The sequence below is a fragment of the Conger conger genome, chromosome 1 (genome assembly GCF_963514075.1).
Source record: "Conger conger chromosome 1, fConCon1.1, whole genome shotgun sequence".
NCBI classification, from domain to species: domain Eukaryota; kingdom Metazoa; phylum Chordata; class Actinopteri; order Anguilliformes; family Congridae; genus Conger; species Conger conger.
Window position 1 is genome coordinate 70,653,229 of NC_083760.1, and position 24,488 is coordinate 70,677,716.

Below are 24,488 nucleotides of genomic sequence, written 5' to 3' on the forward strand. Positions count from 1 at the left end.
CTGGTTTCTTGAGTTTGATTTTGATTCAGATTTTTTAGTGAACAAAACATCCAGCAGACCGTGTTTCTCTCTGGGATAGGGGTCATCTGCTCCAGTGTTTATTCAATAGCAGAAAGAAGTATTGAATTAAAAAGTACTTCATGTAGTTTATGCAGCACCAATATCATAGCTCTTGTGGAAATATACACTCAGTGAGCACTTTATTAGGTATTTATTAGACTTATTTTTTTAGACTTAAGTCTGAAAAAAGCCTATCCACTTTGACCAGTCTGGCCCTTCTCCTCTGACCTCTCTCATTAACAAGGCGTTTTTGCCGGCAGAACTGCTGCTCAGTCGATGTTTTTTTTTCCGCACCATTCTCTGCAAACTCTAGAGATTGTTGTGCGTGAAAATCCTCATCTAAGGTTGGATTTGTGATGTGATTAACAATTATTTATTAATTTTAAAAAAAAACCAGGGGGCTTATGCTAGTACCTCACCTAAAAAAGTAAATATACATTATTTTAATAATAAAGCATTACATTTGTTGAAAAAGGAAAGAGCGAAAAACAGTTAAACACAAAACAAAGAGGAACCAATACAAAGGAGAAATAAAAATGACTAAATGATTGCAAGTTAAAAATAACATGTTGAATCATCTATAATCTGACAGTTGTCTCAAGCTACAGACTGAGTTTACTCCAGTCCATTATCATTGATGGTGTCATTATTGGTGTCGTCCCAAAAATAATGAACTGTATATACAATGAGCTCCTGAATTATTGGCACCCTTGATAAATATGCACAAAATGTGCTGTAAACTAAAAAAGATGCAGTTATTGACATATGTTTTATTTTCCAACATGCATAGTGTGCTTTATTAACGATTCAATGGAATCAAGCAACAAATAAAAAATTATGTCCCCCAAAACAATTATTAATACTTTGTGCAAACTCCGTGGCAATGATTAACATTAACTGAAGCTCCTGACCTGTATCTGCATAATTATATGCATTAAACTGCTACCACACAATTGGCTGATTAGATAATCGCATAAATAAGTAGGTGTACAGGTGTTCCTGATAAAGTGCTCAGTGAGTGTAAATGTAGAACATAGTTCACCTCTATGTAATCAACCATACACAACCAAAGACAAACCAGACCCCTGGCTTAAACAGAACAATCATGGATAAACGTATACACACATCATGGAAATGTTACAATTTATGTTTAAATGTTACGATTGAAACAAATTGCTGGCATGCAATACCTCTTTTTATGTATGCAACACATAACAAAGCAGGACATGTTGTATTGGGTTCATTAATGTGTAGAAACAATAATGTCATACAGTATATGATAGTTGCTTATGATTAGTTTAGTTTGTTGAACAGTTTATCTAGGGCAGTGTTTCCCAACTCCAGTCCTCGGGACCCACTTGCCAGAAGGTTTTTGTTGTAACCAGTAGCTCACACACCTGATTTAACTAATCAAGGGCATTTTTGTGGTTTGATTGGTTCAATCATTAAATCAGGTGTGTGAGTTACTGGTTACAACAAAAACCTTCTGGCTTGTGGGTCCCGAGGACTGGAGTTGGGAAACATTGATCTAGGGCAATTTCTTCACCTGCAGTTCAGTCATCTCTCAACAAGTGGTCGATAAGAGTTCTTGTCAGTGAATTATCACATTGTCCATCTACATGAGTCACCAATGACTAAGCACAGACAAACTGACAGTAATACTCCAATATTGCACAAAGGGCCATAGCAGTGTGCAGGAATGCTATAACCTGCCAAAAACTGGTAGGTATGGCAGAAAATGGGTGGGGGAGCAGGATGTTGCATGTGAGTTAAAACTCATTCTGTTTTTGATTACTGAAAAAAAAGTGATTTGTGACGGAGGTCTGATTTATACTGAATATACCATATGTGAATTATAACGGCAATGCAGAGGTTACAAAAGCGGTTGCCTCACATACTTCATGTATACTAATGTACCCACCCATCTGGATGGAGGGGTACAGCCAATAAACCATATTATATGGGCACAGATGGGTCAATAAACAGCGGTAAGAAAAAATAGCCCTATATTGTTTTGGAGCAGTGTATATGCATTACAGTATTAAAAGTACAAATCATTATCTCAGCAAGCTTTGAATGTCATCCAGGCAAAGAGTTTAAAATGCTGGAGAAAGTAGTGTTCAATCAAAGCAATGGGGCCTGATTGTGGACAGTAATGGATCTTCTGTTGCACTGAAGGTGTAGCAGATTTCACATTTTCACCTTGATTTGAAAGTTTGGAGGGACAAGAGGCTGCTGAAGAGATAGGAGAAGACTGCAGGACATGATCAATCATTTATGTACCTTAAAAAAACTACTTGTTTTTCACATACAGTTTGGTGAGTTCTATTATGCCTAAAACTAACCTGCCAAACAAAGTTTGTGAAGATTTAGTGTTACACTTGCATTTACTTTAGGACATATATTGATTAAATATAAGCAGTAATTTTGTTGTCTGGAGGTAAATAAGCCTGTAGAAAGTAGCTAATAAAAATGTCCTCATGATTTGCTGAGACTCAGTTATTAACCAGAGGACAATGCCCAGTGCTAGTATCTTTTTCTCACTGATTGTGAACAAAGACATGAAATTATATGAGTCAAAAGTCAATTAGTAGATTTATTTTATTTGTTTTTGGATGTATTTACAATCTTATAAAAAACAAGAAAAATAAAATTGCTAGCATAGTTGTAAAAATGGATTCCTAGTTGTTTCTGGTCTGGCTATATATTGATCATTCTTTAGCCTTTCTTTAGTTAAGTGACAGCCAAGCAAAATCTATTATCTGGGACAGGCTCTGCATAGCTAGTAGAGAAAACCACAAATTAAATACTGGCATCAGTGTTTTTAAAACCACCCAAGCCTACCATAAATACAGTGTCCTTAAGATACCCAGTTGTTGGTGGTTCAAGAATATATACTGAAGAACTACAATTACTAGTACTTGTGTTTCATCTCCTATCTCCTGGAATCCTCATAGCTCTGAGTAGTATCTACTATCTGAAGTTCCCATCTAAAATCTAAAATTATTGTAGTTTTGGAAACCTTGTACAGCATTATCCACTGACTGAGAGTGCCCTCTAATGTCTGTCAGAAAGGAAGGCTGCCAAGACCATTTCCAGCATGAACTACTTGCTGTGAGTGCCCTCTGGTGTGTCTATCCGAGCACTGTCATTAAGTCCCTGTGTACAACATGAACTGCTGTTACTTCTGACCTAAAAACATGTAGACCATTCTGATACAGAGATAAAGTTGTGGGATAGAAATCTTTGTAGCTTGCTCACATGATCTCACTCATTGAAAAAAGATATTTAGAAATAAACACTGATGTGTATTGTCCAAAATATTCTTATTCCAATCATTAAGACATTTATGACCGTGTTTCTCTCTGGGATAGGGGTCATTACATCTGCTCCAGTGTTTATTCAATAGCAGAAAGAAGTATTGAATTAAAAACTACATGTAGTTTATGCAGCACCAATATCATAGCTCTTGTGGAGATGTGTATTGTCCAAAATATTCTTATTCCAATCATTAAGACATTTACGTAACAATCACTATAAAGACATTTATGTGACAGCAAATCCTGGACAGCTGCACCATGTAAAAGTATGTATTTTCACTTTAACACACCCTCAAGACATTTTCAGGGCTAGCATTCCATGACTTTCTTTGCCTTTGTTTTGTACTGCAAGTTTCTTGTAGGTGGCACTTACGTAAGTACTGTAACTAAAAAGGGTTAGATTGCCGTGTATGGCGATGAGATATCTGAGCCAGTCCAGCCAGTATAACAGTATTGTGTTTCATATGTGTTGCTCTCAGTTAACACATATACAAAGCAGTAAACACACATAGTGAATAGATCAGAAGGCAGTAGGACAGAGGTCATTTGTATGCACATTGTCAGCAGACAGCAGCCCTTTGTTTGGCATGTCTGGGCTTGTAGTTGTCAATCACTGGGGCAGTATGGGAGGTGTAGTGTTTCCCTGTGAAAACCACCCCACATGAAGGCCTAGGCCTCCAGATGTGGTCAGAAAGAGGCTGCTTATGAGCTGGAATGTATACCAAAGCATAGTAGGCTTTTTTTATTTATTTATCCAGCTCAATTTTCTCTTGAGGTCTCATAAGTAATAGCCACTTCTGTGACAAAATAATGTTGTGTTGTAAATTGGGAAAATAATAGTGGGCTCCAGAATTAATGAAAATTGAGAAAAAAAATTTAGTTAATCTCAGTCTAAATTAACTATGCCATTCCAACATTTATAAATTGCATTCCTGTATAAAAAAAAAAAAAGATCCCTTTGGCAACCATCAGCATGGGAAGAGCAAGAACTCTCAATTCAGAAAAATTCATGGTTTAAAAATACAAATACAAGCAAAAAAAGAAACATGTTCTGCAATGGCCAGATCAGTCTTCAGACTTAAATCCCATGGACAACCTGTGATCTGAACTGAAGAGGGGAATCCCAAGGATATCAATGATTCTGAAAAGTTCTGAGTGGAGGAATGGTCAAAAATCCCTCCAAATGTGTTCTCTAACCTTAACACAAATTATAGACTCATGGCTGTCATCTTTGCACAAAGTATTCAACCAGGAGTGCCAATAATTGTGTATTGTGGAAATGTTGTATAATTTGTATAGACCTACATGTAGCCTTGTATAATTTTTAAATATTCAGATTTTTCACTCAACACATCTCACATCTTACATCTACAAAACTCAAGACAAACTTTGTGGTGTGATATTGAGTTTATTTAAGATGCCTCTGCACCTCTCCGAAAAGCAACAGAGGAGCTTGTGCAACAGTACAAACAAATACCAGAGTAATCATATCCAGAAAGCACTGGTAAAATAGCATACATGCAAAAAAACAACAACAGTACAACAACACAGCACTGCATAACTGAATGCCAGTGTTCAGTTGTTAAACAGTGTAAACTTCAAACATAATTCAAAAAGTGCAATTATACCTACCATTATCTGAAAAGGAAGCGAGAAGCAAGTGATTCAAAAGCCAAAGGTCATTTACAACAAATCAAAGTGCAAACAGCGAGACCCTGTTTCATTAGTGATTCCCTGATCAAAGCCGGCAGAAAAACCTCTCCGTAAGACTCTGGAATTTTGAAAACAATCCAGGGAAAAAGTACACTTCCAGCATAAAATGTCAAAGGGACATATTGGTACAGTTTACAAAAAATCTTTTAAATACTACAAATTTCGTATGGGGACAGTTGACGTAGTGGCCTGCAGCTCTGAGCAGGCGTGAGCTACAGAGCCAGTTACTGTGCGGAAACTGTGTGGTTTCTGAGCATGCTCAAATGAGTGCCTGCAGCTCCTCGTCCGTTAGCTGGTTGACCTCCATGATCTTGTCGAGCTGCTCTCTGTAGCGTGTCTGGTCCTGAAGGAAGTGGGGGATCCGCACATGCTCCATGCTAGCCAGGCCCGTCAGCCTGTCCACGTCCTCGTATGAAACCTGCACAGCCAGGCAGAGTGCATTTAGGGTATCACCGCTCATCCCCGGTGGGGTTTTACCCTTCGTTATTTAACCCAGGCAACCCTGGCTACAGCCCCAGAGGGCTGCATTGTCCGCAAAAAGCCATTAAACGGACGCCGCTGACTCTACTTTGTGTTAATAACACAAGTTTCGCTCCTCTTGTTCTAAGCATCAGACCTCAAGGGTTACAACTGAGAAGCCTTGCACAACCCTAAGTGTAACATGAACATAAACAAATTGTGCCATAATTACAAGAAAAATATCTCTGAACCTCTCTGAGCCACTTTATTAGGTAGACCAGCTTCTTAATGCAAATATTTAATCAGCCAATCATGTGGCAGCAACTACATGCATAAAAGCATGCAGACATGGTGAAGAGGTTCAGCTGTTTTTCAGACCAAATGTCAGAATGGGGAAGAAATGTGTTCTAAGTGACTTTGACCATGGAATGATTGTTGGTGCCAGACAGGGTGGTTTGAATATCTCAGAAACTGCTGATCTGGAATTTTCACACACAACAGTCTCTGGATTTTGCAGAGAATGGTGTGAAAACCAAAAAACACATAGTGAGTAGCAGTTTTGCGGGCAGAAACGCATTGTTAATCAGAGAAGTCAGAGGAGAAGGGCCAGACTGGTCGAAGCTGACAGGAAGGTGACAGTAACGCAAATGTCTGAACACACAATGTGTCAAACCACTAAGTGGATAGGCTACAGCAACAGACGTGATAAGTCTAAACAATAACTGCTATAAATACCTAATACATGTGCTTTTGTGTTGTGTTTTACATTCTTGTGAACGCTCACCTTTCCCAGTGCAGTTAAGAGCAGGAAGTCAATATTGTCTCTGTGCCTCAGGATCTTCAGGACGCCATCCAGGTAAACCTGATCCTTACTGAAGCAGCCTGACACAACAGTAAGTAATGAGCAATCACTTAAGAGGCAACTTGAGTCTACTATGAGAATATAACCCCTATTAAAAGTGGCAGGTGAGGTATACCAATCATCAGAAGGCCTATTCAATCACATGTTCTGGTTGTAGTCCTAACCTCTCTCTTTCAGATATTTTACAACCTTCTCCAGCTGAATGTTTTACGACATGATAGTGGTTACTACTACTAATAATAACAACAGTAAAAATAACAGTAAAACTAATAGGAGCTTGGGGGCAGAGAATGCATGACTGCAGGTGCGGGTACCTGGCTGCCCGGTGTCCATCTGGCCCCTCTTGGCGCGGACGCAGTAGTCCCAGCGGGTGTTGGGGTCTCGGACGAAGCGGCGGAGGTTGTGGAAAAGCTGGGAGAAGGACAGGCGGCTGGCCTGGTACACGGTGTAGTAGAGCAGGGCGGCGCGCCACAGCGTGGGGTCCTTGCGGAAGAGCACGCTGTGGATGCTGGCCAGGCCCTCCTCGGTGGGGTTCAGGGGCCGGAGCCCGTGCTTCTTCCGCCCCGCCCCGCTGCTCCACGGCTGCTGGCTGTTGTTGATGCCCCGGAAGTAGTGCGTGCCTGTAACAACAAGGAGGGCCGTGTAGAGAAACAACACGGCTGTGCACGTCTCGGGAGGATGGTTTTTAACTGTGATACGCTACGGTCTGAACTGAACCCTGTGGAATGTATTTTCAAGTAACCGTTTGAGTATTAGAACAACCAGACCATTTCCTCACCACACCTAAAGTAAGTTCAAGGCATGAATGAATTCTGGACTCTATTCCATCTGCAAGATGACCTTCATGTAACAATGAACAAAGATGAACAAATAAGCACAAGGGTTTACATTAATGAATGACTAGTTTACATACAGCACTGGCTCTACAAAGTTAATATGAAGTGGCTGAAATATTACGATTTTCGCCGTATTGATAAATAAGTCTTGTTTAGCACTAAGTGCACAGGGACTGGCATACAAACCTATCTCATGCCTCAGCATGCCCTCCAACCAGTGCTCGCGGGCCATGGAGATGTTGATGGTCAATGTGGGGCGACCGTTCACCACGGTCATTGAAGCTCTAGAGAGAAGGTCATCGGTCAGGTGGACTACAATCTGTAGGAAAGAAGAGGGCCCAGTTCCTGCAATGTCCTGTACACACCTCCTCCATACAGACCTCCTCCAACTCTCCTCCATACAGACCTCCTCCAACTCTCCTCCATACAGACCTCCTTCACCTCTCTCCTCCATATAGACCTCCTTCAACTCTCTCCTCCATACAGACTTCCTTCAGCTCTCTCCTCCATACAGACCTCATCCACCTCTCTCCTCCATACAGACCTCCTTCAACTCTCTCCTCCATACAGACTTCCTTCACCTCTCTCCTCCATACAGACCTCCTTCAACTCTCTCCTCCATACAGACTTCCTTCAGCTCTCTCCTCCATACAGACCTCCTTCAGCTCTCTCCTCCATACAGACCTCCTTCAGCTCCCTCCTCCATACAGACCTCCTTCAACTCTCTCCTCCATACAGACCTCCTTCAGCTCTCTCCTCCATACAGACCTCCTTCAGCTCTCTCCTCCATACAGACCTCCTCTACATCTGCTCCATACAGACCTCATCCACCTCTCTCCTCCATACAGACCTCCTCCACCTCTCTCCTCCATACAGACCTCATCCACCTCTCTCCTCCATATAGACCTCCTCCACCTCTCTCCTCCATACAGACCTCCTCCACCTCTCTCCTCCATACAGACCTCCTCCACCTCTCTCCTCCATAAAGTGCTCCTCTGCTTCTGACCTCCATAGTACGGGTGACTTTGATTCTTTGAATATTCAACTAGTCGGGCAGGTCTAAAACATTTGAATAGCATACCAATGTCGCATTTAATAAAAAAAAAGGTCTTTTATAATCTGTAAATGGTTCACACTGCCATCTGGTGGGTATTCTACTGCCCTACACTACATTACTAGAGTTAAAGGCTTGAAATACTGGTCATGTGCACGCAGCATGGAAAGAATGGCAAGCACCTCCATACAGACCTCCTCCACCTCTCATCCATACAGACCTCCTCCACCTCTCTCCTCCATAGACCTCCTCCACCTCTCCTCCATACAGACCTCCTCCTCTAACCTTCATACAGGCCTCCTACATATCTCATCTCAATACAGATCTCCTCCACCTCTCTCCTCCATACAGACCTCCTCCTCTCACCTTAATACAGGCCTCCTACATCTCTCATCTCAATACAGATCTCCTCCACCTCTCCTCCATACAGACCTCTTCCACCTCACCTCCGTACAGACCTCCTCCACTCACCTCAAGAGACCTCCTCCACCTCTCTCCTCCATAGTCCTCCTCCACCTCTCTCCTCCATACAGACCTCCTCCTCTCACCTTAATCCAGGCCTCCTCCACCTCTCACCTCAATACAGACCTCTTCCACCTCACCTCCGTACAGACCTCCTCCACTCACCTCAAGAAACCTCCTCCACCTCTTTCCTCCATACAGTCCTCCTCCACCTCTCTCCTCCATACAGACCTCCTCCTCTCACCTTCATACAGGCCTCCTACATCTCACCTCCCCCACACAGCCCTCCTTCTCCATGTACTTCTTGACGTGGTAACAGATACGGCTCTTGGTGAGCAGGCTTCCTCCTGTGGCCTGCTCAAACTTCTCATAGTTTCCGTACTTGTGCACAGCCAGCTCCAGGATCCGCACAGCCTGAGAGGGAGAGAGGCAGCGTCAGTGCGGAGGGAGCACTACACTTGACTGAATAACTGAAAGATAACTGATCACTGTATTATAATCACTCATGAGATTGATATGTGTATTAAAATGCATTGCCCCCCAGTCCCTCCAGAAGACTTGCTGAAAGGAGGATCAATACATTAGCGTACTGCAGCAACATGTTTCAAAATATATCAACTCATTTTGTATGGAAGTAATTCAGTGTGGTGAAGAAAAAAAAACAAATAAAAATGCAGAAAAACTGTAAATATGTCATGCTGAAGTGTGAGGTACACAAAGCAAAAAATAACCCACCACAGAATGTGTTCCACATCTATCAATAAATTCAGAAAAAGAAAATAAATCATAAATGCAGACAGGCATCTCAGTGGAACATTTGATATTGGCTCTTCTCAATGTGAGCATAGGTATATTTGGCATGTCAGATTTGAGCTTTCTGTCATTCGCTGACAAGACCCGGAGTCTAAACAGCTTCATTTCACCAGGATTTAATTCAAGGTTTCTCAAGGGAGCTTTTGTTGTCAGTAGTATGTTGTAATTTGTCCTCCAGCCTATACCAGCGCTCCTGTAGTACTATGCGACCTACTGTATTGAAAATGTCACTGGCCAGTGCAGTTAAGAGCACAGGCATTGGAGGACTGCACATGCCTGAGCTGCACTGCTTACTGCATACCGCAGCTGAACTCCCACAACTCCTGATAAACACTATGGGAAAAATGTCTTGTTTTACAGTATTTAAATTTACAGTGAGGTTTCTGTCTGATAACAATGGCAGTGTCCTGCCCTTAAATCAAACCAGCAACCTTTTGTCATGCAGAATATGCTGAGTACATAATTTCTGTGCTGACAATGTGTAGACTGATCAACACAAAGTATATCAGGGATCATCACAAAAGATTATTAAAAGCCCTGACCACTGCTTCCATGCTAACAGTCGCAATCTATGCTCGGGGTCACCGAGAGGTGGGGTCTTTTCAGGTAAGAGTGATGAATGTCTATTTCTGACTGCAACAAATGTACAAAGGAGAGCCCTAATTAAATCTGTAACCGTAACCAAAACTCTTAGTGGTCTTATTGCCATGGAGAGCCTGCATGTAAAACACCAGTGCTCAGGCACACAGAAGCCTTGCCCCGAACACACATCTGTCACGCCGATCCAGTTACCTGCTCATTTCCTGTTTGTATCCCCTTTCACAAGAGGCAGTCCGTCTCTGCCACAATGTAGCCACAACAAACAATTCTCCGGAACAGGACACCTATAGTACCTTGCTGCTGCTAACTCAATACAACCGTGAAACTTTAATACCAGAACATATCACAATTACACTCACTTCATATCGCTGCTTTTGGTTCTGCCAAAGCTTATTTGTACTTTTACTCCACCAAAACATTATTCATACATGTTTTGGTCTGCAGTAAAGAGTGCAGTACAGTGCTGGCAAAATGAAGGCAGGGAGCCCAGAACCCAGAGAAAGGATTTGTTTCACCTGACCTTGACAGTGACCCATTTACATAAATATGCACAAAATCTATAATTAATACTTCTTTCAGAATATATGGTGTAACCCTGTCACAATGACGTAAAATAAAGTCTTATTGGGAAAAAAAAAGCTCAACATTTCCCCAAATTTCAGAAATGTTCTATAATTGACCTAATATGCATAATGAAAGGTTACACGTGTAAAAATGACCCGCTAGTCACTACACTGTACTCTAAAACAGAAAAATCTACAGTGCAAAATTGCAATTGCTGTGGATCAAGAGTAGTGGCTGAAGACTTGTGACTTGGGGCGACATGGCTCAGGCAGTAATAGCAGGTGTCTGGCAGTCGGAGGGTTGCCGGTTCGATCCCCCGCCCAAGCTGTGTCGAAGTGTCCCTGAGCAAGACACCTAACCCCCAAATGCTCCTGACAAGATGGTTGGGGCCTTGCATGGCAGCCAATTGCTGTCAGTGTGTGAGTGTGTGTATGAATGGGTGAATGGAGAAGCATCAATTGTACAGCGCTTTGGATGAAGGCGCTATATAAATGCCTGCCATTTACCATTTTACCATAACATTAAACTAGCAGGCGGCACGGATGGTGCAGTGGGTAGCACTGCCGCCTCACAGCAAGGAGGTCCTGGGTTCGAATCCCCGTCGGCCGGGGCCCCTCTGTGCGGAGTTTGCATGTTCTCCCCGTGTCTGCGTGGGTTTCCTCCGGGTACTCCGGTTTCCTCCCACAGTCCAAAGACATGCACGTTAGGCTGATTGGAGAGTCTAAATTGCCCGTAGGTATGAGTGTGTGAGTGAATGGTGTGTGTGCCCTGCGATAGACTGGCGACCTGTCCAGGGTGTATTCCTGCCTTTCGCCCGATGTATGCTGGGATAGGCTCCAGCCCCCCTGCGACCCTGATCAGGATAAGCGGGTTCAGATAATGGATGGATGGATTAAACTAGCATGGTGGTAAACATCAATAGAGTATTTTGTACTAAGGTCCAACTTTTCCATCGGTATATGTACTACTCGTGTCCTACAGCGTGTAACTAGCATGTCAAACAAAGACACAGCAGTAAAATGAGGCGTATCAGCTTGTGGTAAGGTTCACTGTGGCTGTAATGGGGTCATCACTGCATTGTACCGAGCGCTTTTGGAAATATGGCACCCGGGAAGCTGAACTGTGACATTACATTCTTCTGGCCTTAATTAAGCAGAGCAGAATGCTGTCTCTTCGCTCATACTCCAGGCACATAGGCTCTAAGGACTCATTTTCAAATCCACTCAGCAAAAAATACAGCTGACAGCGCAGCTTCCTACCTAGCGAGGTCTGACTGGCCAAAGTCAAACAGAAACTTACTTCAGCCAGGTCCTGTGGGATGAAGAGATCTGGCAGCCGGTCACTGTGAGGAAGAAACACTCAAAGGCTGCTCACTTCACAACGACAGAGGTAACTGAAAACCCAGTGAGCAGCATTGGCACAATGTGCCAAACAGGAGAGTGATAAAGATCAGTGCCTGCCAGTGCCAAGCCGGTAACTTACCTACGGCAAGACCGACAGTCTGTCTACATCAGTATCATATCTCTTACACATCAGGAAACTGTCACTCACCTGTGTAGGACTATTGCCTGTGCCAGGAATCTGTCTCCGGCAGGAAAACATCACCGGGACCTTGTGTATGAAGCTTCAGTGTTAAGTATCCCTCCCTTTGTCAGGACTTGGCTGAGATGATTAAACTGACCTGTGTGAGGAACTTGTCGGAGGCGTTGCTGTGTCGATCCAGCACGAGCGGGGATGCCGGGTTGCTGTACTCGAACTGTGGGTTGTATGTGAAGTCGGACTTGAAGAACTTGGCCTTCTCCTTGTCCACGTTGGAGGGTTTGATGGCGGTGAGGATGCACAGCTTCCTGGCCGAGTTCTCCCCGTCGCGCGCACCACCGCCCGCGCCCAGCAGGGGGAGCCTGGTGCGGGGGACGCTGCTGCTGACACTGCTGCTGACGCTCAGCTTCCTGGGCCGGACACGCGGGCGGGCCGCCAGGCCCATGGTGCTGCCGGTCACCGTGATGGCGTGGCCGGGCCGGGGGGCCCCCGAAGTGCAGGAGGACAGCTTGGGGCTCCCGCACCACTCAGGTCCCGCCAGGGGCACTGGGTTCAGAGCCTGCTGATGGCCGTCCTTCCGGTGCGCAGATGAGGAGGAGCATCTCACTGGCGTCTGGGGCTTCTTGTATGGCGAGTGCTTAGGGCTCTTCCTCTCCTCTACAGTCTGCAGCAGGACGTTGTAGCTGCTGGTGCCGGTGGTGAAGATATCCTTTAGCACACTGGATGAGAGCTTCTGTACGCTAACTTGGCTAAGGCTGACCGGCCTATCTGTGGGACTCAGAAGGTACTTCTTTGACAGCTCCAGCTCTGGCCAATGGAGCCTCTCTGTAAATAGATGATGTACAGATGTACAGGAGTCTCTCATTCATCCTCTGACATTGTATAACACAACCAAACAACCAAAGTAGTTTGAACCAAGCAGCATGCTTAACCCAGAGATTGGGCCAGTGTCTATGAAATTAATCCTTTAATTATTTCATACAGTACTAAAAATAATCCCTAAATCCTATTAACTACTATTGCAAGAGCTAGCTTTCATAAACTATTTAATAAGGACTGACGATTTTGGTGCTATATAGGTCATATTTGATGGAATTATCGTCAGTTCCAGGGCCTCTCTGTGCAGAGTTTGCATGTTCTCCCCGTGTTTGCGTGAGTTTCCTCCGGGTACTCCGGTTTCCTCCCACAGTCCAAAGACATGCAGGTTAGACTGATTGGAGAGTCTAAATTGCCCGTAAGTATGAGTGTGTGAGTGAATGGTGTGTGTGCCCTGCGATGGACTGGCGACCTGTCCAGGGTGTATTCCTGCCTTTCGCCCAATGTATGCTGGGATAGGCTCCAGCCCCCCTGCGACCCTGTTCAGGATAAGATAATGGATGGATGGATGGATCGTCAGAGTTCAGAGGCTTTAATGTAGACACTGCACATTCCCGCATAACATCTCGCATAACAGCGTAACTCACTAGAGCATTGTCACAAAGTGTCACCCATAATTACACTGAGAGGAGTGATGTGAGCTAAAAGGACCAACAGCAAAATCCACTGCAAGGCAGCGCTACTGTCATACCAGCAACATTAACCCCGTGTTTTTCTGAAGTTTCAGCCTAGCTACTCACAAGCTAGCAACAATATCACAAAACGGGTGCGGCTGTTATGTTCAGGATTGATAGCAAGAAAAATTGCGGGATAAATCACAGACGACATGGCAGTAGACAGTTACTGTTAATTTGCTAGCTAGCTGACGTTAACGTTAGAAAGGTAGTCAGCAACATTTTTACGCTTACGTAGCTAGCTATTTGCCTAACTATATAGCTAACTAACATTAGCTACAGTCACTGCATTAACACGAAGAGCATTACAACTGTGCCGTTACATATTTGATATTTTATATGCAATAGGTTATACATACCAGTTACTTGAATTGATTCAAGCATTCCTTAGATCTGTTCAGCAAGACCAACCCGTCTTCCCTTGAACACCCTTTTAAAGCTTCTAGCTAGCTACTAAGTTGAAGAAGCTAGCTAGCTAACTTATCCGATCGCTATTAACGCTATGCTGCCCACCTATGATGATATGGCTAGCTAAGTTAGCTTAAATAACTGTGTATATATTAATAAAATATATTTAATTGTTGATGATCTATTTCTATGGTTGAACAAAGCCCATGGAATATTTTCTCGAGGTAATTAACTACTGACTAGCTGCATGAAAAGGCTGACTTGATTGTGAACAGCCCCCACTGATACGAACAGAAAACACAAGACGTTTGAGCTCCTCCAGTTGCCATGGAGCTTGTAATACGTCACTATGATAGTTTCAATTGGTCGGTGTTTCTGCAAGTCGGCTGTAAAAATAAATGAAAAATCAGTTGTTTCAGAGTCAGAACTCACTATTATTTTATAGACAAGGACCAATAAATTATATCGCCGCACACACACTGAATGAAATGGAATTGTAAGTGGGAATCTTCAAAAGATATAGAATTTATGACAAAAACCTTTTTAGTGATAGTAAAAATGGAAAACATTTATATAGCGCTTTTATCCAAAGCTCTTCACAATTAATGTCTCTCATTCACACCCATTCACCACACTCACACGCCAACGGCAAGTGGCTGCCATGCAAGGCGCCAACCAGCTCGTCAGGAACAATTTGGGGTTAGGTTTCTTGCGAATGAGATCGAACCGGCAACCCTATGACTGTGACTTCATATTTTGTCACAGGCCTGCGAATTCATAGCTGTGGCTCTACATGTAGATTTGCTTTGCATATGTCTCTAAGGTGACTTTTTAGATTAAAAACGGCTTTTGTTCAGGTTGGTTGATAAAAACAAAAACCAAAAAAAAAAAACCCATTTAAATATTTACATTTAACTGGTTTGTATTCATTTTTAAAAATCTACATCTAACTTGTTTTGAGTGGATTTGCTCTGATGTGGTTGGTGTGATTGAAAATTCATGTGGGTAAGGGTCCTTGGCTGTGGTATTTTTTAAGAACACAAGATGGCACTACATTAACACCTTTCCTGAAAAACAAGGTTTTATCCAACTGACATTTACATGGAGTAAAGCCAAAGGCTTCTCAGCATGTGGTCTTCGGCCCTTAGGCAAGAAGAGTGACAATTACACTCAAGCAGCTTCAGAATGCTGACCCCACCTGAAAATTATGTGTGTGAAGCATTTATGATGTGGAAACATAAAGGGGCAGTGGCACCTTTGCAAGATAATTGCTGCAGATACACATATTTGTTTGAGAGTCCTTGCTGGCATGCACTATATATAAGGATATGCCTTCTTCCAAAAACAACTATGGCTCTCTACAGCAGATTGAGGAGTAGCTATCCTCATTTCAGACAAAACACACTGGTAACAAAACTCCAATAGTTTTGTGAACTTCTGAAATTCCAGTTGCTGGTTCTACTTGTTTCCAGCAGAGAGCCACACACCCCAAGCTCTTTAGCAAGTCGAAACACATACAAACTGCAAGCTCAAATGAAAAATTATTTTAATATAACATTTCACTTTCACAAACCATAATACTATTTTGTTTGACATCAGATAGTCTTTATGGTAGGCTACACTAACAAAAATAACCAGGCATGCTGTGGCATTTGAACATGACTGCACTACCATACAATTTATTTGAGAAAAAACAAACAAACAAACAAACAAACAAACAAACAAACAAACAAACACCCAAACAAGAAACAATAATGCAGCACTATAAAATGAGTCTGGCTATACACACTTCCCAGGTTAGCTGGGTGAAGCTTTCCATTTTGGTCAGTAATAAAATAGTTCACTCTTCATTACAACAGATAACATGATATGTAACATTTTACATCTTGTTGCTTCAGGTTTTTTGTTTCTGATGACTAAAATTGTCATTGTCACCACAATGAGGACATAATTTATACTATATAAGCTAATTTGAAATAAAAATTCAAACAACATCAATTTAATACCAGGCACCTCTCACTCACAGAAGGAGTGAATCTTCACTGAACACATTGACACAATCTGTTTGTTTGACACAGTCTCCAACATGGTTGATCCTAGTTCTGTATTCTCCATTCATACATATCTGCAAGAGTAAGAGAAAATGTGTTATATATGTGTTATGTGTTATGAATTATACAAAACATGTTGGTATATTTACTAGGTTTTGAGGCTTGGAAAAAAATAGATGTATTTAGATAAGATAACACCTACAAGCAGGTCCATGAATGCCATGTACAAAGAAACAGTTTCATTCAAATTCTTCTACCAAGGAAGAATGTGTTACAATAATTCCAAGCACTAAGAATGCACATATGGCATTAATTAATGGTTGTAGAATAGTCTAGAATGATTTATAAAAGAATGTCCATTTTTGGTGACCTTTGAGTGACACTTACCGGGAAGGCAGTGAAGGAATTGCAACAGATGATACGTTTCACTCACCTGGCTCTTCCTGGCTTCGTTTCCCCATCAGACTCACAAAAGAGTTGAGTTTTTGCCCTACAAAAGTCATTTAGAGACTTAGACTGTGCTGGATGACCAGTGATAAGCCTTTCTGCTTTCAGGCATCTGTGATTATGGATTTACTCAACTAAATGTTGATTATTTGACTTCAAAGGAAACTGGAACAGTTTACTAGGGATGCAAAACAGTGTTTGATTGGACATGCTAAGCATTATAAATGATCATAATAGATCATAAATACTAGCATAAATCTACCTCCCATTTACTTGGGCCGTGACCAAAAAAATCTTACTTGCCTACTATTGAGTACAGTACCCTGGATGAGAAAGTTGCTAAACAGGACATTCTCTCTGTGTACTCAAAATCCCTGATGATATACTTAATCCAGACATTTCCCTGAGTGTAACCAGGAGCACACTTTTCAGGAAATAAACCATACTTTTTAGGAGATTCCACAGAGAGGAAGAGGTAGAGTCATCTTTGGGTCCCATTAATCAGAGAGGAAGAGGGGGCCCTTTTTACAACAAAAGCACACCTGCAGTACCATTGGGAAATAGTGTTTTGAATACCTCCTGATATTGTCCCATAATTGAATGAGAATATTCTTAGCGCAGATTTCAGTGAAGGAATCTAAAATGAAACTATAGTCTATTATCCAAAAAGCCCTTTGACCCACATTCAAGAACCTAAAGTGTTTTAAGGACCCTGAGCCTATTGCCATAAACCCTTGCAGTGGAATGTTTACTATGATGGATTTCTTATCTTTATCTCAGCTGCAATGCTGTCTGGGCTAAGCTGGCTTTCAGTAATTCTGTTCACAAAAGCCAAAAGTATCCAAAAGGTGACTTATAGGTAGAATGGAATGGTCAAGTTCAACTCATTTTCAATCACACTATGTACTGAGAATAAGGATCACAGCAGAACTTAGGAACTATAAAGACCTCAAGCACACTGCTAAAGCCACCAGAGAGTTTTTCAGGGCCAATAAGTGGAAAGTGGAAGTCAGTTACCCAACCTGAATCAAATTGAATATGCGTTTCACTTGCTGAAGACAAGACTGCTGAAGGCAAAAAGCCCACAAAACAAATAGGAACTAAATTGGTTGACCATGGATCTCTTATACTAAAGCAGATTTTAAAGGACTGTGAACACTGAACACGAGCTTCGTATTTTCATGATAACATGCAGCCACCACAGTGACTGAATCTTTTCATGAGAAATGAAATATAATACTCTATGCTCAGATTATTTTCAGGATAAAAGTGTGCAAATATAGTGAGTAACTAAGAGAAAGATTTCCACAGCTGCTTTGTGTTAAAATCCCCATTTTCCTGGTTACACTGCCCACTCTGAAAGTGTCTATGCACTCCTCTGTCAATATCACATATCTTGCTAGTGTTGTGCTGAATGCTACTCCAGGAACACAGTTATTTTAGGCTACCGTACAGCCACACAAATGGATACAGTGCTATGAATCTTGGGATGCCTGAACGGTTAAGGGGGAGATTAAATGCAATTTACTTGACGCCGGCCAAATCTCCTCCTGCCATGACCAAAGGTTTTGTGAACATGCGTAGTGTATTTCCATAAGTTAAAAATTTGCTAAAGGGCTGCTATATGTCTTCAGTATTTTTAAATTGATCAGAAAGCATATCTAGTTGGACCTTCCAGCTTTCTGGAAATGACTTCAATTGATTTATTTATATTTTAAACCATTTAGTTGGATGCACCAAGCACACAGCAAGCAAATTGTCCTTAAATGGCAGATTTATAAACTGGCACATCCAGCCAAATCTTTTCTAAGGGCTTTATTTTTTCACAGAGCACCCCTAAGTGCCTTTTAAAACCAATTTATAGGTTCATTTTTCAACTTGAAAAACCAATTGGGGGGGTCTAAAATCAATGTTTGTCAGTGCTACATAAAACAACTACTCACTTCAAGTAACAGAATAGCAGCACTCCCCTCCTCTGATTGTGTATAGTCTAAGACTATTACTTCCTCCAAAGCATGTCATTCCCACTTCAAGGCAATATATTTCACGATATAAAGCATACAATAGAGGTAGAGATCTCTGGGGTGTTCAAAGCCCAGGCTTGACACGGTGCTCTATGTTCTCTAGACAGTAGGCAAACCATGAGCCTAGATTGGCTGGAAGGACTGTTTTCATCATTACATGTTCTTAGGTTCTTATTCCATGTTTACATCATCATACATATGTAAATGGAGAGCTCACCATTGGAGCTTTAGGTTACAGCAGATGTGCCAAACTCCATTCCTGGAAGGCCATTCTCATATTTTCATGTTATACATATTTCTTTGAAACTCTTATGCAATTGGTGCATTTTACACACACATTTTAGGAGTAGACCTATATGGTGTAGACATGCTATTCCGCTGTTACCCATTATCATCTGGAAAAACATCTAAATAAATTATAATGATAGGGTAATTATTAGACTCGGAACAGTGGGAAGAAAAAACACACATCATCCCTTCAGAAGTTTAGTGCCAATTAGCAATGAGTAAATAATTATATAATGCCCCATAAGTGACACATAGGTACATCATTCTTATCAGGAATTTGTGAAAGCAAATTATTGTAAATGAGGTGCAATATTTGCGAAACAATATATTGTCCTCAGCTGCATCAAATCAAAGGAAGTGGAACGGTTACATAATTGAGACTGAATTAACTTAATTAAATTCTGAAATATATATTTTGACTGTATTTCTGCAATCTTTAACTTACGTTTGCGGGTTATCTGTGCATTTGCTATTGGGAGAAAGAGAAAGAGAATGGAGAAAAATAAAGATTAAATTGATACATAAGCACATGGAAAATACTGGCCACATGTGCAATTTGGGAATGAAATGTCATCCGTACAGTATGTGTGAAATATTGTCTAGGGTTACAAAATTGTTTTCATTGTTTGTTTCAGCTGTATGTTTAATAAACATACAGCTGACAGTTATTTAAGGCAATCCGTTTCAACAGCCTCCTCCATGCAGAAGTAACTTACCGTATGATCGCTTTCCCATTAGACCAAAAAATTGACGAGGCCGAGGTTTCCTTGTGATTCTTTTTAGGATCTCGTTTACAGGATCAGATGCAAGCCACTCGTCCTAAGTGAGAACATTACAGTACATATCACAGAAAGATAAGGAAAATAGCTGCAAGTGACAATGATGTGCCAATCCCTATGTCACATTTCATACGAGCGCCACATTTGGAAGCCAAGATTTGCAGCCAAACAAAACACTTTGATAGACGATAACGCACAATGGAGCTGTCGAGGCGTGTTTAATAAAAACATGGATCCTTTTCAAACTAATATTATGTAACAGTGAAGGCTCCAAAATGTGCAACATAGCAAAGGACACTAGATGTGACCACCGTATCAAAGATAAATGTAAGCCTGTATAATAATGAATTAAAGTTATAGCTAAATCTTTTTAATGGAGAGTTTATGTTTTATTTTTTATAGGGTACCCAATCCAGGCCTGACGATTTGCATGCTTCCTGAAGAAATAACGAAGTATTTCAACAGCTGGGTGCATGAGTATGTCACATAGTGTTGCTCTGCTCAATAGCTGCCTGCCATCCAATATCGGAATCATCACCCACCGTTTTGCAAAATGAAACACGGGAAAGTGAAAGCATTTACATGAAGTAAAAATATAAACTTGGAACTATCGTAGCCTATATACCTTTATGGGGGGATTATAAAAACAATATAGCGAAGTGGCAAATACATGGTTTTTCCCTTTTATTTTTTAAAATATCATCATTAGAACGAATGCACGGCATTGCACAACTTTGTGTGAGAGCAGAATCTGTAGGCTATTTGTCCAAAGCAGTCATAAATTGTGTCATGTAAAAGACATAGATTAAAATGACAGGTCACCTACCTGTATTTGAATACTATTTGTCCAGTGGTTTAGATCTCCATTATGACCACCTTCTTCAGAAAATACTTCAGCCAAAGCAAGAAAAACTACCAACATTGACACCAGCAATTTCATGATGAAATATATGGTCAGCAAAACTCTTAAGTCCTTTCTTTAAATGCCTCCAGTTGATGAACTGTGCGAGGGAACTCAGGTGCAGGTGCGTGCGATTAAAATAATAAAGAAAAAACAATGTTTTAATGGTCAAGCCTAACCAAAATATGGTGATATAGCATTCGCATTTAATTCTTGTAATTCTGAAGGTTGACAGTGTTGCACTTCAAATAACTACAGTCTCTGGATACAACCAATTCCAAGCGCGTGAAATGTAAAAACTCCGTTCTCCTGAAGCATACAATCAGTACCTCACCCTGTTGTTTCCGGTCCACTCCTGCTGCGTCTCCGTGGGCGCACTTGAGCAAGCGCCACTTTATATAGCAAGAGATTGGGAGGTGGCAAGTGTCTTATTTTGCTTAAAGATATTCGCCTAAGTGTATTAATTTGACAGGTGATTTTCTTGCACAGTATGACTAATTCCCATTCGTATATTCAATCTGAGTTGATACTAGAACGTAGTTCACTTTAGTTCATCAGAACGTTACAGTCGGTCTCACTGGGGACGTTAAGGTGTCTCAAAATTAGAGACGCATTAAGGCGCAGTAAAAACGTTGTGTATGCTACATATAAGAAACAACATTATATTATATCAGTAGCTAATAAGCTGAATAGTAGACTATCACATGGGCATATACATTTTTCTCGGGTCATCATAATAGCCTGTGTTATAGTAAAATGGGTCAGATATAATCGAATTCCCTTACACATTTAACTTGATCTGAGGTTTAAGGGCAGCCTCCAGACATTCTTACATGGTAGACTACATTATCCATGCGTCATGCTCGTCGTTCGTCGCTTTGAATTCTAAAGTTCAGAGGCTCATCGAATTGGCTCACAATACACGACCGCAAGCTGTCATCTGCGCGTAAGACAAAATTAGAGTTGGGTGTCTTGTTTTGAATGCCTCCTCCTACGGATTTGATCATTAGACAGTTTTCCCTCATAGAGCCACCGTAGAAGAAACACAATGACCACGCCCATTTTATTATTTATGAAGTGAAACAACTGCGCTTTTCGTCAATGGGTACTTCATACTTTTGAAAGTATACTTCCTTACTCTCACTGTTTAAATACATTAGATGCAATGGACGGCATTGTTATGTGCGGATTTGTTTAGTGATCTAGATAGGTAGTACAGGAACTAGCTGTTCGTTGTCCTGCTTTTACACATTTAATACACTCGATAGACTACAGGCGAATCATGCTTTTGCTGCATACAGTGTTAGCTTCGTCTTATATTCTCATAATAGCGTCTGTATTTGAAACTGGGGCGAGCACAAGTCCAAGCAGAATAGAATCTAACCTGGTGAGGCTAGATTATATTAAGGACGAATTCGATGCCATTCACACAAAGAAAAAACATATTAATTTCAGATCTCACAAAAAGGTAAATCCGATCTACAATACAGGGTTTCAGCCAGGTGACGCTGCACCTGCATTCCAGATTAAAACATTGGACGGGGAATTTGTGTACCCACCACCTCTTGGCTTAAATGGTTCATTAGTTATCCACGCATTTACCAACAAGTCAGCCTTCCTGGAATGTCTATGGACTTCGCAAGCTTCACTAACCGACTTGGTACAATACCTCCCTGAAAGCTGTCATGTGCTTTTCCTAACATTTGACGACGCAGCTGCACGTGATGCTCTGTGGATGCAGGAGCAAATTCTCCGCGCAGCAGCGCACAGGTAGGTCTGAATTGTTGATCGGGATTCAGGTTATGAATACGCATTCAACTCCAAGGACCGATATGACATGGAAGATCTGTTTAAAAAGCAAAACTACTGACTACATCGATATGGTTTTAGCCATTGCCATGTCTCTTGGTGCTGCGTCCTGCGTACGTTAGCTTCACAGCAGTATGAGAATGGCCATGGTGAACAACCAACCAGAAGCAAAACGTGAGAAACTCTTACGTCCGTCCAGAAAACTATTAACCTCGGATTGTTTTTTGACCGCACTCAGTACGCACTAAATTGCGATTGGACCACTACTCATGTCTGAACACACCCTCCTAAACTTTACAGTTGTAGTTATTCAGATCCTGTGTTATATTCAAAACAATTAAGAGGAAGTTGTACCTCAAACGAATGAAACGTGAACATTTTTCGATGTGTCACAGAAAACCTAAGGGGTTTCACCAGTTCAAGAGCCCATTCTCAATGTTCTCTAATGCTTTGACCAATAAATGTCAGCTTCAAGGGGGGACATAGTAAGCACTAGTACTTTAGCTGATTTGCATGCACATGTCATATGTATCCTTGGTATGTCCTCTATATATATCATGCCTGAGGTTCACCCATTTTCAGGATATTAAAATAACCCCTCAGATAAAAGAGCTGGCAGTCTTGATAGTCTTGTCCACTTTTTTTTCCCCTCTCATAGGAAAGATGTCTTGTCCAGAGTACATATTTCACCTGTCCCTGTCCATGCACTTGGGAACTGGATACCCAGTGTGCTGTACTCCTGGATGTGCAGTGGACACAACTGTGGTCTGGCCCAGGTCACTTTTTCCTCTACAGGTATGAAAAAGCACCATTTACTCATCTTTATAGTTTCACAAAGCACCCCATAATGCTTGAAATTGGTATGGAAATCAACCGTGAAGTGAGGGTCCTACCCCTGCAGCAGAATGGCTTTGCTAGAAAATAGCCCAGTGACTAAGTGTCCTGCTTCTATGAAGGAATTGTGTTTCTTGATGAATCATCATTGTATGATGGAACTAGGGCCACAAGCTGTGCCCATGACACTTTTACATTTCCAGGAAGGTCAATCACTACTAATGGCGCAGCATTCCTGTTGCTGTAAATTGTCACTGACCACCTGAATGTGAGCTTCCATTGCTTCATAACAGTGATATATGGTGGTGAGATGAAAACCCACGGGTGTTATGGACATTAACGGCACTGACTTCCCCTGATGACCAGCATTTCCAGCAGTGTAGCAAAAAGATATGATTTTTTAAAATTCCAATGAAACAAAAATGTAACAAAAACGAAAAAAAAAAACTGATTGTATAGCCCTTACATGTATCACAGAATGGGACATGCCTGTGGTTGTCAAGCGACTGGATGCCAGGTATGATTGGTTGATGGGGCGCTGGGATCAGAGGTCATACAGCCTGATTGGTGCAGGTGATGGATGTCAGCCCTGTGCCACGGTGTCTGCGGCAGTAGCGTGGGTATCTGAGGGAAACTGCTCATTTTTCACAAAGGTAATACACACCTGTTACATTTGCTTCCAGTTAGATTGAGGGTGACTTCTCTATCATCAGGTGTCTATGTGGTGGGGGTGAGAATGGAGAGGGCATGTAGGGGATTAGTTCAAAATGAGTTTGCACCACTTCACGGCTGTAATTGATTGATTTGTATTTAAAATGCATCATTAAGTCAGACATTTACCCTTGATTAAATGAAGTGGGGCTTCAATATATTTTATAATTAGCACATTAGATCTGACAAAATATCATTCTAAATTCCACAAGTACCCATAATGTGAAGTGTGCCTGTTAATTGTGCATTTGGGATTTGATTAATTCACACTGAAATAATCACATCCTCAGCAGCAGAAAACAGAATATATTCAGGGGTGCCAAATGGGAGACTTCATGAGTGACATGCAGTTTTCCAGGTAGCCTCATTCAGTCAGACATTGATACGTCATCCCCCACTGGCCC

At 41.6% G+C, this 24,488-nt stretch overlaps 3 protein-coding genes across 4 annotated transcripts in view; 1 reads left to right on the forward strand and 2 right to left on the reverse strand.

Moving 5' to 3' along the window:
• Positions 1-4,768: 4,768 nt before the first annotated feature.
• Positions 4,769-14,533, reverse strand: LOC133109251 (putative tyrosine carboxypeptidase MATCAP2). The gene is made up of 7 exons (XM_061218543.1): positions 14,192-14,533; positions 12,425-13,107; positions 9,037-9,180; positions 7,437-7,569; positions 6,729-7,034; positions 6,337-6,434; positions 4,769-5,511 (listed from the first exon to the last, which is right to left on the reverse strand). Exons 1-7 carry the CDS (start codon positions 14,214-14,216, stop codon positions 5,353-5,355), a joined length of 1,548 nt encoding a protein of 515 aa, XP_061074527.1. The 5' UTR covers positions 14,217-14,533; the 3' UTR covers positions 4,769-5,352.
• Positions 14,534-15,769: 1,236 nt separating this feature from the next.
• LOC133132972 (protachykinin) lies at positions 15,770-22,394 on the reverse strand. 2 transcript variants are annotated; one of them, XM_061248838.1, is made up of 5 exons: positions 22,290-22,394; positions 19,767-19,869; positions 19,496-19,519; positions 16,725-16,781; positions 15,770-16,365 (listed from the first exon to the last, which is right to left on the reverse strand). In XM_061248838.1, the coding sequence occupies exons 1-5, from the start codon at positions 22,311-22,313 to the stop codon at positions 16,337-16,339; spliced, it is 237 nt and encodes a 78-aa protein (XP_061104822.1). In that variant the 5' UTR covers positions 22,314-22,394; the 3' UTR covers positions 15,770-16,336. The 2 variants fall into 2 exon arrangements, with proteins under 2 accessions (XP_061104822.1, XP_061104813.1); XM_061248829.1 differs by lacking the exon at positions 22,290-22,394 and adding an exon at positions 20,656-21,125.
• Positions 21,787-24,488, forward strand: part of si:dkey-256h2.1 (uncharacterized protein LOC337520 homolog) — a 28,799-nt gene continuing 26,097 nt past the window's right edge. The window contains exons 1-3 of the mRNA XM_061248817.1: positions 21,787-22,500; positions 23,198-23,334; positions 23,851-24,026. Coding sequence (XP_061104801.1) covers positions 22,013-22,500; positions 23,198-23,334; positions 23,851-24,026 — 801 coding nt within the window. The 5' untranslated portion in view covers positions 21,787-22,012. The remainder of the gene's footprint in view (positions 22,501-23,197; positions 23,335-23,850; positions 24,027-24,488) is intronic.